The 17329-nt window shown below is 42.3% G+C and overlaps 1 protein-coding gene across 1 annotated transcript in view; it reads left to right on the top strand.

Moving 5' to 3' along the window:
• The window catches only part of OTOG (otogelin), a 143304-nt gene that overhangs the window by 111990 nt on the left and 13985 nt on the right, over positions 1 to 17329 (top strand). The window contains exons 44-54 of the mRNA XM_075188506.1: positions 18 to 230; positions 788 to 892; positions 2179 to 2289; positions 3274 to 3375; positions 4274 to 4372; positions 5407 to 5447; positions 5794 to 5869; positions 6480 to 6658; positions 7134 to 7238; positions 12011 to 12130; positions 13940 to 13985. Of these exons, the coding sequence (XP_075044607.1) occupies positions 18 to 230; positions 788 to 892; positions 2179 to 2289; positions 3274 to 3375; positions 4274 to 4372; positions 5407 to 5447; positions 5794 to 5869; positions 6480 to 6658; positions 7134 to 7238; positions 12011 to 12130; positions 13940 to 13985 (1197 nt within the window). The remainder of the gene's footprint in view (positions 1 to 17; positions 231 to 787; positions 893 to 2178; positions 2290 to 3273; positions 3376 to 4273; positions 4373 to 5406; positions 5448 to 5793; positions 5870 to 6479; positions 6659 to 7133; positions 7239 to 12010; positions 12131 to 13939; positions 13986 to 17329) is intronic.

The following is a 17329-nucleotide window of genomic DNA, read 5'->3' as shown; positions in this document are numbered from 1 at the left end:
ATATATCCTCATTCCAGTGTGTACGGACAGCGCTGGGACCCCACGCGAGATGGGGGAGATCTGGAATACGTCCGGCACAGGATGTTGCATGTATAAGTGTATGGACAACGACACCATTATTCCTGTGCAATATAACTGCTCCGATACTCCGGAACCCCAGTGCCAGCGCTACGGAGAGGTGGTTGTATCGGTCTCCGATAAGCAGTCCTGCTGCCCTCACAAGCTCTGCGGTAAGTGGAGATCAGACTGAGATAAATGGTGTGATGTACACACAGAGACCCATTTATCCCATCATTTATTTCCTGTTGTAGTGTCATGTAACCAGCAGGAGATTGTCAGCTCCCGTGTCTCACATCCTGCAAGGTGTATAACACCATTCTGGTTATATGTCCCCCTGGGAAGGGGATTAACTTGCTCTCAGTCTTGTTTTCTTCTTTCTGACCCCGGCTGATTTGTATGAACTGAAAACTCTTTACCAGTCTCCTGAAAGTGATGAAAAAGGAAAGTCAGGTTCAGGGCTTTGAATGCTCAGAACTTGCTGCCCGCTCTCTCTTGTTCCTATTAGTAGAGATATTTATTAAACAAAGACCCATTAAAGATGAGCCCAGACAGGTGGGTCTAGGAGTGAGCACGTTGACATCTCTTTAATAGCTGCTGTGTGTCATGCTCTGCACAGTGTCTCAGAACAACATTATTATTTACATACAACCGGTTTTCTGTATCCGGGTAAAATAGCTGCAGTGTCACAGATTGTGGAGGGCTTTTACTGTCATCTTTGTGTCTTTAGTCTGTAATCAAACACTCTGTGATGGCGTAATCCCAACGTGCCACGGACGTCAGAAGTTTATAGCTTATTACCAGAACGATTCCTGCTGCCCACGATATACATGCGGTAAGAATTTCACTAATAAGTCATTGCTGACGTCCATACTGTCTGTTATCAATAAGTATTTAGAAAGCACCAAGAATATAATAGGTGTGTTTATAAGAGGCGGTTAACATAGGAATACTGGGCCCTTCTAGTATCAGTTTACATACTACAGGATTAGGAGAACATTCAGGACATAGGGTGCAAAGGGGGTGGATTAGATTCATTGAAGGGAACTCTATGGATCAGATGCCTCTTTGTCTCAGCAGAGATACAAAGGAGAGAAGAAACATAATTTACATCCCCAATTGATGACGATATGAACATATGAACACATTTTTATTAATAATTCTGGAAAAATGATATTGAAATGTATCAGTTTTACAGAGAGCGATTACATTGCAAAAAAGTTAACTATTAACAGTATTTCTGTCAGTCTGACAAGTTGTGTTGTAGCAAGTAGAGAAGGTAGGAGGGCCGGAGACCTCAGACATTCATCTGTACACACTGAAGTGATACATGTCTGCAGAACCCTCCAAAAGTTAATAGGTTACAAACAACTTACATAATATATGTTGCTGTTCCCACCAGAAAGGTTCATAACAAGATGTCCTTTGTAATCAGCTGGGGGAAATGAATTAACAATCTGGATAAAGGGGAGAAGTGAATATATCTGGATAGGACACACTGTGTCATGTAAGAGAATGACACTGAAATAAGTATCGCCACAGACACGAGGAACAGATGGGCTCATATTGGTGTCTAAATAAGATGCACATTGTGATCATGGACATGTGTTATCCAGACTGAACCCTGACTACCATCACCCCCAGTCTGCAGGTTATATGGGTCACATGACAACGGGCATTTGGGTCATTTAGAAAAGATGATGCCAGTAAAGTGGAGTAATTAATAATCTAGAACTATATTGTGCTAATTATTACACAGCAAATTGTAGAAGAAAGGTTGAAGAAACCTGATAAAGATTGGAAGACATTTTCTAGGACACACAAAACAGCAATTATACTGAATTACAAGCAGCCAGTCCTTATACTAATCGTACATATCTATGTTATACAGTTCAGTACTGAACGCTGGATGTTCTGACCTCTCTCTGAGTCCTCTTGTTAGTATCTGGGGGTAGCAGCATTCACCGCAAGTTAAGAGACCTTAAACCTACTTATCAGTCTGGGAGAAAACAGCTTTAATGAAAACCTCATATTTAATCCTAATCCTGCTGTATTCAGCAATCCCTCCCCAACACACAATAGGGGCTATAGTAGTCAAATAGCAAATGTATTTTGTTTCAGAATGTGACCCCGATAACTGTGATCCAGTAGACACAAGACCTCAGTGTCGGGAGGACCAGACACTGATTGTTGCTCATGTGAACAATTCCTGCTGCGTCAGACACTTCTGTGGTATGAAAAGCCTCGTATCATCATTATCTTTTATGCGTAAGGTGCAACAAACTCTGCAATATTAGACAGTGGATATGACAAATCATACACAGAACTAGAAGGAAGTTCAGGCACGAGACAAAGGTAGAGAGGTCCATGGTCCAGAGAGCCAACAGTCTAGCGGGAAAGGACAATACTGAGACAGAAGAGCTAGTGGGACTCAGATGGTAGCTACTAGTATCCAGAGTGATTAGTTTTGGGTGTGTAGGATAGACTACAGTGAAGTGGGGGGTTTTGATAGAGCATGAGGTTGGGGGAGAGTTTGGGCAAGTTGAGTAGGGAGATCCAAAGGGAAGAGCAGCACAAGAGAAGTCTTGGAGACTGGAGTTAGATATGGTGATCAGAGAGGAGAGGAGGTGTAAGTCAGAGGCAGATCTAGGAGGACGAGAGGGAGCGTATCTGGTACCAAGGTCAGAGACGTATGAAGGACAGGAATTAGTGAGGACATTGCAGGTGAAGATGAGAACTTTGAATTGGAATTCTTGAAGTAATGAGGAGACAGTGTTGGGATTTGCAGAGTGGGAGAGCGGATGTGGAGTGGCAAAGTGGAAGATCCACGGTAATGTATTCCACCAGTTGTTTAAAAACTTATAGAACTGAACTGGTCATGATGGGGGCATGGCCATAGTGCCAGAGGACTGTAAAGCCCTAGGCTGGCCATTATCTCCCTGCTTTTACCCTAACATTCCTATTCACGGGACAAACATGTCCCCAGGGACAGAGCCCTAAAACCATGACTGTCCCGCTGCAATCGGGATAGTTGGGAGGTATGACCCCCATAGCAGAGAGCTGCAGGAGGGGAGCCGGCTGAGGGGGCCCGGCACAGTCAGAAAGTGCAGTATAAATATTATGTAGCTAGAATGACAGATCTCTGTTCCTGTATAACTTGTACTCTGTCAGTGCTGGACAGGAAGAACCTGTATCTCATGTATTTTGTGTCCACAGGCTGTAATGTGTGTTCCCAGCGTATACCTACCTGTCAGGAAGGAGAGACACTTACTGTGACCAGTAATATTACGGAGAGATGCTGTCCTACCTACCATTGCAGTAAGTTCTAGCAGCTGTCAGATGAAGAGATAAAACATTCATATTGTTATTGCTTATATTAAAAATAAAGATATACTGTATATATGTGTATGTAAATAGTAAAAACATTTGTCTGATAAGATGCTTTAAGCATTTGAGCTGTAAACTGACCTGTTGAAAGTCTCCAGATTATGAAGATGTATTCCCCAATTCATGTAAAGTATCCAGATTATGGAGATGTATTCCCCAATTCATGTAAATTCTTGTCGCAGTGGAATAGATCCTGATATTTGCTGCTTTACTGCTCTTTGCATAATGAATAAATAAAAGTCCATCAGACAGCCATAATAATAGTACTACAGCCCCTGGTCTGTAGCCTTGTAGACATACATAGACCAGACAGACACATCTGGATGCCACTAATAGCTGAAGGTCCAGCAGTAATCCTAGTGGTTTAGTAAAATGAGAGTAACCACATTATTTTACATACTATACAAAACATACCAAGAGCCATCTTAGCGCAATGGTTTGTTTTTATCCTGTTTTCTGTTCTTTTAGTATTTTGCAGATGCAGTGTAGTACCTTCTTTTGACCTCTATGTGTCACTGTTACACAAAAGTATATCTAGTCATACCTGCATATAACTTATTAATATAGAAATAATGTATCCATAACCTTTGAAAACTACTCCCAGCACAGATGTGACCTTTCTCTTATTCAACAGGGTTTGTGTTAGTAAAGTGCTATGTTCCCCTATTATTTTGTATTTAGATATAGACAGTCTATTTATTAAACAATATGAAAATTGGGATTTAGACTAAGGGGGGGGGGTGTAAACATTAACAGGAGTCCCTCACCCCATGTACAAAATCTGTATTTCCTACACATCAATCGTCAATTTTCTGTCTTCTATGTATAGTGTGTGACAGAGCGCGATGCCCCGAGATGACGTGTGACCGAGGAATGTCTGTGATGGAGATGTGGACACTGAACAGCTGCTGCCCGTATAAAACATGTGGTAAACGAGATTTACATTGTCACACTGACCGCTACAAATGTAGAATCTTATAGAGACACGGGTTAATCTCTCACTACTCTGTAACATGGTGCAGCATCCTCTAGAAGTTCTGAGGGTGACGGGGTTAATCTATCACTACTCTGTAACATGGTGCAGCATCCTCTAGAAGTTCTGAGGGTGACGGGGTTAATCTCTCACTACTCTGTAACATGGTGCAGCATCCTCTAGAAGTTCTGAGGGTGACGGGGTTAATCTATCACTACTCTGTAACATGGTGCAGCATCCTCTAGAAGTTCTGAGGGTGACGGGGTTAATCTATCACTACTCTGTAACATGGTGCAGGATCCTCTAGAAGTTCTGAGGATGACGGGGTTAATCTATCACTACTCTGTAACATGGTGCAGGATCCTCTAGAAGTTCTGAGGGTGACGGGGTTAATCTCTCACTACTCTGTAACATGGTGCAGCATCCTCTAGAAGTTCTGAGGGTGACGGGGTTAATCTATCACTACTCTGTAACATGGTGCAGCATCCTCTAGAAGTTCTGAGGGTGACGGGGTTAATCTATCACTACTCTGTAACATGGTGCAGGATCCTCTAGAAGTTCTGAGGGTGACGGGGTTAATCTATCACTACTCTGTAACATGGTGCAGGATCCTCTAGAACAGGGGTAGGCAACCTGCGGCTCTCCAGGTGTTGTGAAACTACAAGTCCCAGCATGCTTTGCCAGTAGATAACCAGCAGATAGGTGGCAAGGCATGCTGGGATTTGTAGTTTCACAACACCTGGAGAGCCACAGGTTCCCTACCCCTGCTCTAGAAGTTCTGAGGGTGACGGGGTTAATCAGTACAATCCATAATGTGGCCACGATCCTCTATACGTTCTGAGGGTGACGGGGTTAATCTATCACTACTCTGTAACATGGTGCATAGAAAGTGTTAATCTTATGTATATTTATATTAATGTTCCATAAATCAGCTCAATATTGTATTATGTTAATTCAGTTTCCTAATGATTCTCCTGTCATCTGTACAGAATGTTCCTGTGAGAAGATCCCCAAACCGGAGTGTAATCTGGTGAGCACCCCCAAATGTTTCTGGGTCTGGTAAAGAGATTTAAAGGGAACATCTCCTATGTGACTTGCCGCCAATGACCCGTTTTTGTAGGGATAATCATCCCTTACCTGGGAGGTGGCTGCATTATATTTCAGTTATCATTGTAACTTCTTATAGGGTAAAGCTGCCTAGTATGTTACTTTAATACTCCCTCCGTGAAATTACAATGGGGTGTTCCATGTGACGGGATGTTGGGTAGAAATTATATTTACATACAGTAGATAAAGCATCTTCTTCCGTCTTGGATGAAGAAATAAAGTAGCGATACACATGGAATTGAATATTAATTTATATTTTTTTTTGTCAGGGGGAAAAGCTAGAAATTGATGAGGAATTCCTAAACTCTGCAGCAAATCCCTGTAACTGCACCGTATATAAATGTGGTAAGTTCTCAGGCTATGAATAAGTGATTGCTGGCTAGTGTCGGGGTCTGAATGGTCGATCACCAGACAGTGTCAGGGTATGAACTGTGGGTCTCCGGCCAGTGTCAGAGTTACTGACTGAAATCATCAAATTATTCAGTATAAAATCCATCCCTTTCTGGAAACATTTCTTCTGTCCCAAAGTCTAAATGTAAATAATGATGGATAATGTGCTGTAGAGGTCACATCACTGAGAATAATTCTCACAGGGGTATTGTAATTAATGTAATAACATGATGGGTTTGTGTCGTCTTGCTGAATGTAAAAGGAGTACTCCCATGTCTGGAACTACCTTTAAAACCTCTAATTTATGCAGTCATTACACTGTCTGCCCACTGGGGGGCAATGTTTCAGTAGAGTCTATAGATGGAATTATGGTGGATCTAGCAGCAATCGTTCAGAAATAAATGTGAATATCAGACACACCAGGATCTCAGTGCATATGGCTGATGGATTTTACATAATTATAAAATGTTAAAGTGAAAATAAACCTGCTTAAATGGGACTGTTGTTAGTTTGCGATCACTTTGGATTCTGCCACGGTAATGACATATTTTCTGCGCTCTCTCAGTGAAGGACACTGTGTGTCTGAGTAAGGAACGCGGAGTCCTGAGGCCGGGACAGACCATTGTGGAGCATACACCCCAGGGCGTCTGTCACTCGTCGCACTGTACGTCTGTGATGGATCCGGTCACCAGATTTCACCAGATCAACATCAGCTCCCTGAACTGTGCCGCCAGGTGCCAGCCTGTAAGTGGGTCTTTATTTCACTATGAGAATCTATTCTAATTAGAGGCAGTTTAATTGCTGTGAGTGGTATCTGAAAATACCATTAATTCTGTAGCTGTATTTGACAAGTTCTGCCCCATGTGAAATATATTTAAATACACAATATTCTAATATTTCTCATGATAAGTAGATTCCACAATCTGCCCTGTCAGCGCAGGTGATCTAGATCTCCTCTACATGGCTCACAGCTGTCATCATGGATAGATCTGATCTGGGATGTTACTGGAAATAATGATATTGTCCATTCACCAGTGGAAGGTCCATTACGTAGACTTGTAATTAATATTAATCTCCATATACTTTTGTGTGTACATTCCAGTGCTCGGACAGGTAATAGGATTTAGAGATCGTTCTAACACCTAACCTGCGATTCATGAATTGGAAACACATATTTAATAATTATTTTTTTAATTGTAAATCTCATGTTACTTTACAGAACCAGATGTATGAACCTCCAAGAGAGGTGAGCAGGTGCTGCGGGCACTGCCGAAATGTGTCGTGTGTCCAGACGCTGCTGAATGGTACTATCCTTACTCACATGGTACGTTACATTGTTACATTAGTCATCTGAATGTACTATTAGTGTCCTTCACTGACTCACAGGGTACGTTACATTGTTACATTAGTCATCTGAATGTACTATTAGTGTCCTTCACTGACTCAGCTACAGGGTACGTTACATTGTTACATTAGGCATCTGAATGTACTATTAGTGTCCTTCACTGACTCACAGGGTACGTTACATTGTTACATTGTTACATTAGTCATCTGAATGTACTATTAGTGTCCTTCACTGACTCAGCTACAGGGTACGTTACATTGTTACATTAGGCATCTGAATGTACTATTAGTGTCCTTCACTGACTCACAGGGTACGTTACATTGTTACATTAGTCATCTGAATGTACTATTAGTGTCCTTCACTGACTCAGCTACAGGGTACGTTACACTAGTGATCCAAATGTACCATTAATGTCTTTTACTTAGATGGTAGAAAATCAATAATTAGCGCTACACCCATTTTAACAGCCACGTAATAAAAATCTTTAAAAATCATTATTCCATAATCCACAAAGGGAATATATTAGTCTGACCGCTGCCTACATAGATACCTATAAGACATATATATTCTTATATGGCCTCTTATATATTCACATAACATTTATTAAACAATCAGTATCTGAAAAAATGTCATTAAAACTACAGGGTGATTCAAAAGTCGCAGTACACCCATTTATTTCAAAAACTCTACAGGAATTGGGCCGGTTGGCCGATTTCAAGATGGCGCCCATGTTTGGTACATACCGTAAAAGATAGACCACGTCACCCATACCTTACTGGAGTATTCAGGTTTCCCAGTTTCCTGTAGAGTTTTTGAAATAAATGGGGGTACTGCGACTTTTGAATCACCCTGTACATTAAGGATTCAACATTTGAAACAAATTCATATAAAGGAGAAAACAAATCTTTTAGGGTAAAAGGTAAAACCAATATATCCACAATTGATCTAAAAAAAGAAGTTCATTTAAACACCACACAAAACAAAATAGTCCAGAATTAGGTGACAATGTGCCGGAGAAACCTCAGTTTAAAAAGCCATAGCTGCGTCCCTTATTCATATATCGCTTTGTATTTACCAAATTCAGTCTGATGGCCATCTAACCCTTTATTTTCAGAATAAATCCTGTTCACATTACTGCTTGTTTGTTGTCCACAAAGGTCCGAGTAATGCTTTCTGCAATGTGAAACCTCTCTCATTCGTGTGGGTTCCACCTTGTTCTTTTGGAATGCACATATACTTTCGGGATTGCTGCCAATCATCAAAGGTCCAATCTGCTCGTTTCCTGGTGCATTTCGTCACTAAGGACTTCCTCCAATGGGTGGATACCATCCTATCTCGCTGTCTCTTAAATAGGAATTCTCTTTATTAATCTCCCCTCCTACTCGTTCAGTATATACATTATATGGACAAAAGTATTTAGCCACACCTAATTATTGAATTAAGGCATTTAAATAAGACCCGTTGCCAAAGGTGTATAAAATCCAGCACCTACCATGCAGTCTCCATTTGCAAACATTTATGATACTAAATGGGTCGTTCTGAAGAGCTCAGCGACACCAAGCGTGGTACTGGGATAGGATGCCACCTTTGCAATAAGAAGGTTCGTGAAGTTTCATCTCTGCTGGATATTCCAGGTGTGACTGGATCACTATTAAATAACTTTTGGTACAAATTTATTTAAAGCAAATAGCGCAGGGCACTTAGTTATGTAATTGCATTTGCACTTATTTTTTTGATATTGTGTATATTGTGAGATAGAAAATCTGTATTTCTGAGACCAGGGGAAGAAATTCGTCTCTTGTCTAACCTTGCTGTAGGAGATGCCTATTTCTGATGTATATATCTGATACCATGAGCCTGTGTTTACCAAGCCTTTGGTGTATTGTGATTTGGGGAAGTGGCTTGTTGTGTGGGTCCTTTTGTTGTTCTGTGTGAATATGTAAGCCGAACGGTCTGATGAAAGGCCACATGTTAATTAGATCTTTTGATGTGTGAAGGTCCAACATTGAAGGCAGGAACTTTTAATTAAGACTGGCTCCTGGATTCTTTGCATCTGAAAACCATCACATTGTTTCTAGAATTTCACAGATAAATGTAAATATCGTTAGCTTTGCAATGCATGTAAATTTATGTTTTGCTAGCAGGGTTACACACTGATTCTAAAAATAGCCTATGTCAGAACTGTATAAAAGATGAGCTGTGTGAGCATGTAATCATTCTTCTGACTTCATCTGACCTGATCACCCTGGTACCTTCAACTAGGGTGAGAGAAAATAAACCATCTTGCTTCAAAGACCTGCTTGGAAACATCTTCAATATCGCTGTATTCCTGTGATCTACAGATTAGACCCAAACCTAATCCGTTCTCCGGCTGTGTCTGAGGTTTGGACCCAAGCGTTTCCAGTACCAACGCTCTGCCTGCTACCCATGCAGCTCTGAGTAGTGTGATAGGCCAGGGGGGATCCATTCACAGCAACCCGGATCCATAGTAAGAGGTCCGGAGTAACCAGCCCAGGTACCCCAGCAACGAGACACGCTAGCAGCGTCGGTGACCCAGAAGGAACGTGGTTCTGAGTGCCATAGAAGGAGCTCAGTGGTGGCAGCATTATAAGCCCCTCCTACTGCGGCAAGAGGGCGCATTTGGGATAATGACAGGGAACGGTGACAAAGTAAGCCCAGCCGGTTCCCAGCAACAACAGACAGGGTGGCATAGGCGGTCCATCCTGTCACACCCATGGTCAACTGTAAGTGATATTATTAGAAGGTGGAAGCATTTAGGAACAACAGCAACTCTCCCACGAAGCAGAAGTCCAGATAAAATCACAGAGCAGAGTCAACGTTTGCTAAGGCGCATGATAAATAAGAGTCACCAATGCTCTGCTGATTTCATAGCTGAAGAGTTCCGAACTTCCACAAAATGCACAAAAACTGTGTGGCGGGAGGTTAACGGAATGGGTTTCCATGGCCGAGCAGCTGCATGCAGCCTCTCATCACCACGAACAATACCAAGTGTTGGATGGAGTGGTGTAAAGCACACTGACACTGGACTGTGGAGCAGTGGAAACGTGTTCTGTGCAGTGACGAATCACGTTTCTCTGTTTGGCAGTCAGATGGGTGAGTCTGGGTTTGGCGGATGCCGGGAGAACGTTACCTGCCTGGCTGCATTATGCCAACTGTGAAGTTTGGTGGAGGAGGGATAATGATATGGGGCTGTTATTTAGGGTTTGGACCAGGCCTCTTATCTCCAGTGAAGGACAATCTTAATGCTTCAGCATACCAAGTCATTTTGGACAATGCTATGCTTTCAACTCTGTGGCAACAGTTTGGGGAAGGCCCTTTTCTATTCCAACATGACTGTGCCCCAGTGCACAAAGCAAGGACTACAAAGACATGGTTTGATGAGTTCGGTGTGGAAGAACTTAACTGGCCCACACAGAGCCCTGACCTCAACCTCATCGAACACTTTTAGGATGAACTAGAACAGAGATTGCGAGCCAGGTCTTCTCCTCCAACATCAGTGTCTGACCTCATAAATGTTCTACAGGATGAAGGGGCACAAATTACCACAGGAACACTCCAACATCTTGTGGAAAGTCTTCCAAGAAGAGTGGAAGCTGTTATCACTGCAAAATGTGGGACCAACTCCATATTACAGTATATGTATTTGTGTACAATGTCACCTTATCTGTGAGGAGTTTGTATGTTCTCCCTGTGTGTGCGCGCGTGGGTTTCCTCCGGGTGCTCCGGTTTCCTCCCACACTCCAGAAACATACTGGTAGCTTAATTGGCGGCTAACAAATTAACCCTAGTCTGTGTCTGTCTGTCTGTGTCTGTGAATCTAGACTGTAAGCTCCAATGGGGCAGAGACTGATGTGAGTGAGTTCTCTGTACAGCGCTACGGAATTAGTGGCGCTATATAAATAAATGGTGATGATGATTACAGCCCCCTTTGGTGTAATTATCAAGCGTTTGAATACTTTTGTCCATATAGTGTATCTTCCTCTGACTCAATCAGAGAGTACATTGCACCAGTGATCTGTATGTATTATTAATGTCCTTCTCTGACTGCAGACATTACTATAGTGTAGAAAGAAGAAAATGTCTCCACACAGTTACCTATAATGGATGTAAGATACAAATATTAATTGAATTACTCTGCTCAAAATGTGCTTCGGTAAATAATATTTGATAATAATGTAATTCCTGATTAGTTATAGCAGAGGGTGCTGAGAAGATATATTCACAAATTGACACGGAAAGGAAAAGGTTTTCTTACATTAGGGGGCACTCCATAATTCCTCTATGTTAATTGATATGTTATAATAAAATCATTGCTTTTATTCTTTAAAATGAAAAAAAACCTTATCAAAAATTTGGCAAAATATCTTGTCAATTTGTGTACATTACACTAGTGATCTGAGTGCACTATTAATGTCCTGGATACTCCTTACCGCTATATCTCAATCCTTCCCATTATCCATCCTCTATATGTCTCCATCGGTTATCAGCAAATGTTTATCACTCTCGTACACAGAGAGAAGGTTTTGTGTATTTTATATTCTAATGTGTGCATTTGTTTGTCTATTACTGTAAGGTGCCGTATGAGGGATCATATAAGGAATTAGTGCGCAGAGTAATCCCGTGGTCTATATTTTATTTACACTGAATACTGTGCGAGGACCAACAATCTATATACATGACAGTTCCTGTTTATGTTGTGCCTTCCATCTTCTTTTTTACTTTCTATATAGCCCGGTTCTTCCTGGATTTCTAGATGTGTCAGATATGACTGCACAATCACACCGGTAGGACCAGTGTTAGTCACATCAGCCATCAACTGTCCCCCATTTAATGAGACAGAATGTGTGAAGGTCAGTGTCTGTTCCTAACATAGTATAGAAGCTCATTTACTAACAGATGCCTAGTTCACCTATAAATCTTACTACTGCACTCGGGGAAGACTCCATGGTACATTCAATTCATGGCCGAGATGTATGCGATTCAGAGCGGAACTGGCAACCCTTAGCCAGGGAAATTGGCACAAGCCAGTAGCCCAGAGGGTGGCACCACAGACCTGTATATGCAAAACAACAAAAGGGATTAAGGAGGGTAAAGATGAGGTCTGTCTGTTGGCCATGTACGTTCTATATATGGAGGGTTCAGCACTACAGTTATCTGACCCTTCTGTTATATTTCCATTATTGTACAGAGAATATAATAAGAGGCACTGAGGTCATCCTCCTGCTTAGCAGTTCTCCCCCAGTGCGTAGCTGCAATGGTTACTAAGTTCAGTATATCGTCCTTTCCTCCGCAGCCTTAGTTGGGCGTTAAAGGGAAACTATCATACTAGGCAGAAAGTGGTTCCAGAATTCAGGCTACACCCGTATTGTGCAGCGGATATGATTTGGTGTTAGACCTCAGACCTCTATTTTTTCACACTCAATATCTGCTGGTTGGTTACTCGCTATTATCACCAACGGAAAGCAGCAGAAACATCAATTGTGATATAACGTTCTCCAATTGTAAACGAGTCTGGTAGACTCACTATAGATATATATTTCTTGATGATAGTTTCCTTTTAATAATAATTAGCTGATGTAAATTGCGCTTTATTTTTAGTATTAATTGGTATAACGCCAACATCTTCATGTTGGTCTATGCTTCTGTAGTATGCTGGTGTCTTATCGCTGTGTGTTCTTTTATATTGGTGTATTCTGGTGTCACTCTTTATGTAACATAACTCTGCGAGGGGCCACCCACCGGAGACAGTGATGTTTGTGGACGATGACTAACAATATAGCATTAAAACTCGCTTTGCTGATGGCATAATAGGGGTGTCCAGTTGTTTATCACTTTGTAAACATGCAGATTCCTGCTGGCTCTCTAATCCGGACCACATAGCAACACATCCAGGGCCGTCTTAACAACATTATGGGCCCCCGGGCAAAGTAGCGCACTGGGGCCCTACACAACCATCCACCCACTGATGTACAATTAGTACGTGTACGTTGTTTTTATTAGGGTTAAGATATGTATTCGCAACAGCAAGATCACATGTACAGATAACGGCTGATACTGAGGTAATTAGTCCACCTAAACGTTTTAATAAAGAGGGTTTGAAGGTTCTGAATAAATCTTGAATAATATGCTGAAAAGTTGAATAGCCTATGGGGCCCCGATGCTCGTGGGGCCCCTGGGCAAATGCCCAGCGTGCCCATGCGTTAAGACAGCCCTGAACACATCACTGTGTACCTGGTGAGAGAAGTGTATAGGGCCGGACTTAGAGGTGGACATAACCGTTTCTCCATCTGTATTTTGAGTTGTATGATTTCTAATAATGTCCAACTTCCAATCCAGCATAAAGATAGAACAGCCATCATCACTGTGATGCTGGACAGACTGCATGGAGCGGACGGGCCACATGATAGGGACACAGCCGGCATCGGTACCCCCACACGTGCTTGGAAACAAGCACCAGGCTGTAGTGCCAGCACTAGTTATTTAGGGGGATTTAAAGTGTTTTATTTATTTGCTTTACGCTGTTAAGTTACAGCTGTTATGATGATGACAGAAGCCTTAGTGACGCATTAAAGTTTCACCTCTAAAGACGCGTCCAGCTGTAAATCAAACACAGAACGTCTCTTCTGTCATCACTTTTAAAATGTTTTTGTTTCTTCTAGATGGGAGGATACATTGTATCGTTCTTAGATGGATGCTGTAAAACGTGTAAGTAAATAATGTTATTCTTCCGCACCCGTAGAGCTCATACACAGCAGTAACACGCAGTCATGTGAGATATGATAGGTAACAATATAACTGTTCTCTACAAGTAGCAGAATTAACTGCCCCTCTCGAATGCTTATAGATATTACTATACTCAGTGTCGGACTGGCCTGCCGGGGAGTCGGGGTATTCCCCGGGAGGCCCTGTTGCCTGATAACCCCGCCCTCTTTGTTGGTGGGGCGGAGCAGAGAATTACTGAGCTGCGGTCAGTCTACATATGAAACGGAGACTGTTAAACTAATAAATCCCTGCCTACAGCCAGCACGTGAGAACACTTCCTGCTCCTGAGACAGAGAGAGGCAGAAATGCTTCACAGTGACACAGATCTCAGATTACTCCTTCTGCTGTAGTTGCAGGCGTCCTGTAGTCATAAAGTTGCCATCCTAACTGCAGTGTGAGTCCGTGTAATCAGTAAGTAATAAATCGTGCAAACTTCTCTAGAGCTCTCCACTGTGTGACCTCGGAGGGAGGGAGATAAATTAGAATGGCTTCATGGCAATATACGTCTTCAGTGCCTCTATAAAAGGATCCTATTGCAGCTGACCAATGAATGGATTCCTAATAAACTAGTAACCAAATTCACTGTTTATATCATGTTCCATGTTTATTTGTTTTCAATCAATTTTGGGACTCTATTCCCTATAGAAGCATATCTTAATCAGAATAAAACACATTGAGACAGTTAGGTCCTTATAGGATTGCATCTGCTATATGCTTTAATATTAATGTTTTGCTTTTGTCCTTTGTAGTGGCATTGGATTATTATTGAGTGTACATTTTGTGGGTAGATCATTTTTTAGAGTCCTGTTTTTATTTGCCAGTGTCTAGAGTGTAATTAGATTTATGTAATATTTTAAATGTGCATATATTTTTATGCTAATAATTTTGTGGTCTCCATAGTGCTTCATGGATATATTAATTTTTAGTCTATACCCTTATATTGTGGTTTTCATATGATGAATGGTTGATCTCTAGTACTGTATTATAGCATTTGTTTTCTGTGTACACTATGAGGGGAGAGAACACTAACCACAAAGAATGGACAGCACACAAATAGCTGATGACGATTGATTGTATTCAATTCATCCCTCCCCTTCCCCTGTCTCACACAGTGCCTTCCATGCTGCATTTGCTCCCCTTCACTTACCTTCCTATTGACTTCTTTCTTCTCTTCTGCCTTTCCTTCGCGGCTCCTCACTGCAAATGTCCTCTTTTTCTTTATGGACCATACTATGGTGCTATACGTTGTCCTCCATGGGATGACCCCATCCCCTTTAATGACTGACCACAACCCCTCTTACAGTTGGCCACACCCCATTGTAGTGGGCCCCTACCGCTGCATTTCCCCCGGTGGGCCCTTCATGTCCCAGTCCGACACTGACTATACTAATGTTATATTTCCCTTGTTCGGAGAGTCTAGAAGAGGGATTCTTTTCTTGGGGTGGATGATTGGATGATGTATTCGGAAATATTCTTTTACCGTCCAGTTTCTGAAAACAGAGCCCCCCCCCAATATCATGTGCCCAATTCTCTTCATACCTTGGAGTCTTGCATCATACAATAACCTCAGTGCCTCCAAACCTAAATATCCCATCCAGAAAACAGGGACATACAGGTTACTTGAATTATAAAATAATGATATAACATTTACCATTTAATTAGCAGTCAATACCATATTATTTGTTGCCAATTGCAAAACACTAAAAATAAACTATTTAATGTAAGTTAGCGACGTTTCAGGGTACAGGTGAGTTAAGTACTGGGAGGTATTTGGGGTTCAAGTGAGGTCAGTAGTGGTGATTTTTTGGGTACAGGTAAAATCAGTATTAGTGGTTTTTGGGGTGCAGGTGCGTTCAGTAGTGTTTTTTGAGGGTACAGGTGAGATCAGTAGAGGGAGGTATTTCTGGTGCAATTGAGGTCAGTAGTGGTGGTTTTTTGGGGTGCAGATGAGTTCACTAGTGGGAGGTATTTGGGGTGCAGGTGAGGTCAGTATCCATAGTGTTTGGGGTGCAGGTAAGGTTGGTAGTGGAGGTTTTTGGGGTGAAGGTAAAATCAGCATCAGTGGTGTTTGGGGTACAGGTGCGTTCAGTAGTGTTTTTTGAGGGTACAGGTGAGATCAGTAGTGGTGGTTTTTGGGGTGCAAGTAAGGTCAGAAGTGGTGGTTTTGGGGTGCAGGTGAGTAAGTAATGTTATTTCCGCTGTGCTGCTTATGGTAGAGGTGAGTTCAATAGTGGTGGGGTTTGGGGTGCAGGCAAGACAAGTGGTGTTTGGGGTGCAGGTAAAATCAGTATTTGTGGTTTTTGGGGTGCAGGTGAGTTTGGTAGTGGCGGTTTTTGAGTTGCAGGTAAAATCAGTATTAGTGGTTTCTGGGGTGCAGGTGCGTTCAGTAGAGGGAGGTATTTGGGGTGCAAGTAAGGTCAGAAGTGGTAATTTTTGGGGTACAGGTGAGGTCATTAGTGGTGATGTTTGGAGTGCAGGCAAGACAAGTAGTGTTAATGTAATTTGGGCGGTGGTGTTTGGGGTACAGGTAAGCTAAGTAGTGGGATGTATTTGGGGTGCAGGTGAGTTCCGTTTGGGGTGAAGTAGAGTAAGTAGTGTTATTTCCGCTGTGCTGTTTGTGATATAGGTGAGTTCAATAGTGGTGGGGTTTGGGGTGCAGGCAAGACAAGTGGTGTTTGGGGTACAGGTAAAATCAGTATCAGTGGTGTTTGGGGTACAGGGAAAATCAGTATCTGTGGTATTTGGGGTGCAAGTGAGGTCGGTAGTGGTGGTTTTTGGGGGTACAGGTGAGTTCACTAGTGGTGATGTTTGGAGTCCAGGCAAGGACAGTAGTGTTAGTGTAATGTGTGCGCTGCTAAATAGGGTGCAGGTAAGGTCAGTAGTGGGAGGTATTTGGGATGCAGGTAAAAACAGTATCAGTGGCGTTTGGGGTACAGGTGAAATCAGTAGTGGTGCAGGTGAGATCAGTAGTGGTGGTATTTGGGGTACAGGTGAAATCAGTAGTGGTGGTATTTGGGGTGCAGGTAAGGTCCGTATCGGTGGTATTTGGGGTACAGGTAAGGTCCGTATCGGTGGTATTTGGGGTACAGGTGAAATCAGTAGTGGTGGTTTTTGGGATGCAGGTGAGATCAGTAGTGGTGGTTTTTGGGGTGCAGGTGAGATCAGTAGTGGTGGTATTTGGGGTGCAGGTGAGGTCAGTATCAGTAGTATTTGGGGTACAGGTAAAATCAGTATCCGTAGTATTTGGGTGCAGGTGAGGTCATTAGTGGTGGTTTTTGGGGTGCAGG

The sequence above is a fragment of the Mixophyes fleayi genome, chromosome 10, assembly GCF_038048845.1.
Source record: "Mixophyes fleayi isolate aMixFle1 chromosome 10, aMixFle1.hap1, whole genome shotgun sequence".
In the NCBI taxonomy this organism is placed as follows: domain Eukaryota; kingdom Metazoa; phylum Chordata; class Amphibia; order Anura; family Limnodynastidae; genus Mixophyes; species Mixophyes fleayi.
Note: the sequence above shows the minus strand (reverse complement) of the source record. Positions and strands in the feature narration are given on the sequence as shown.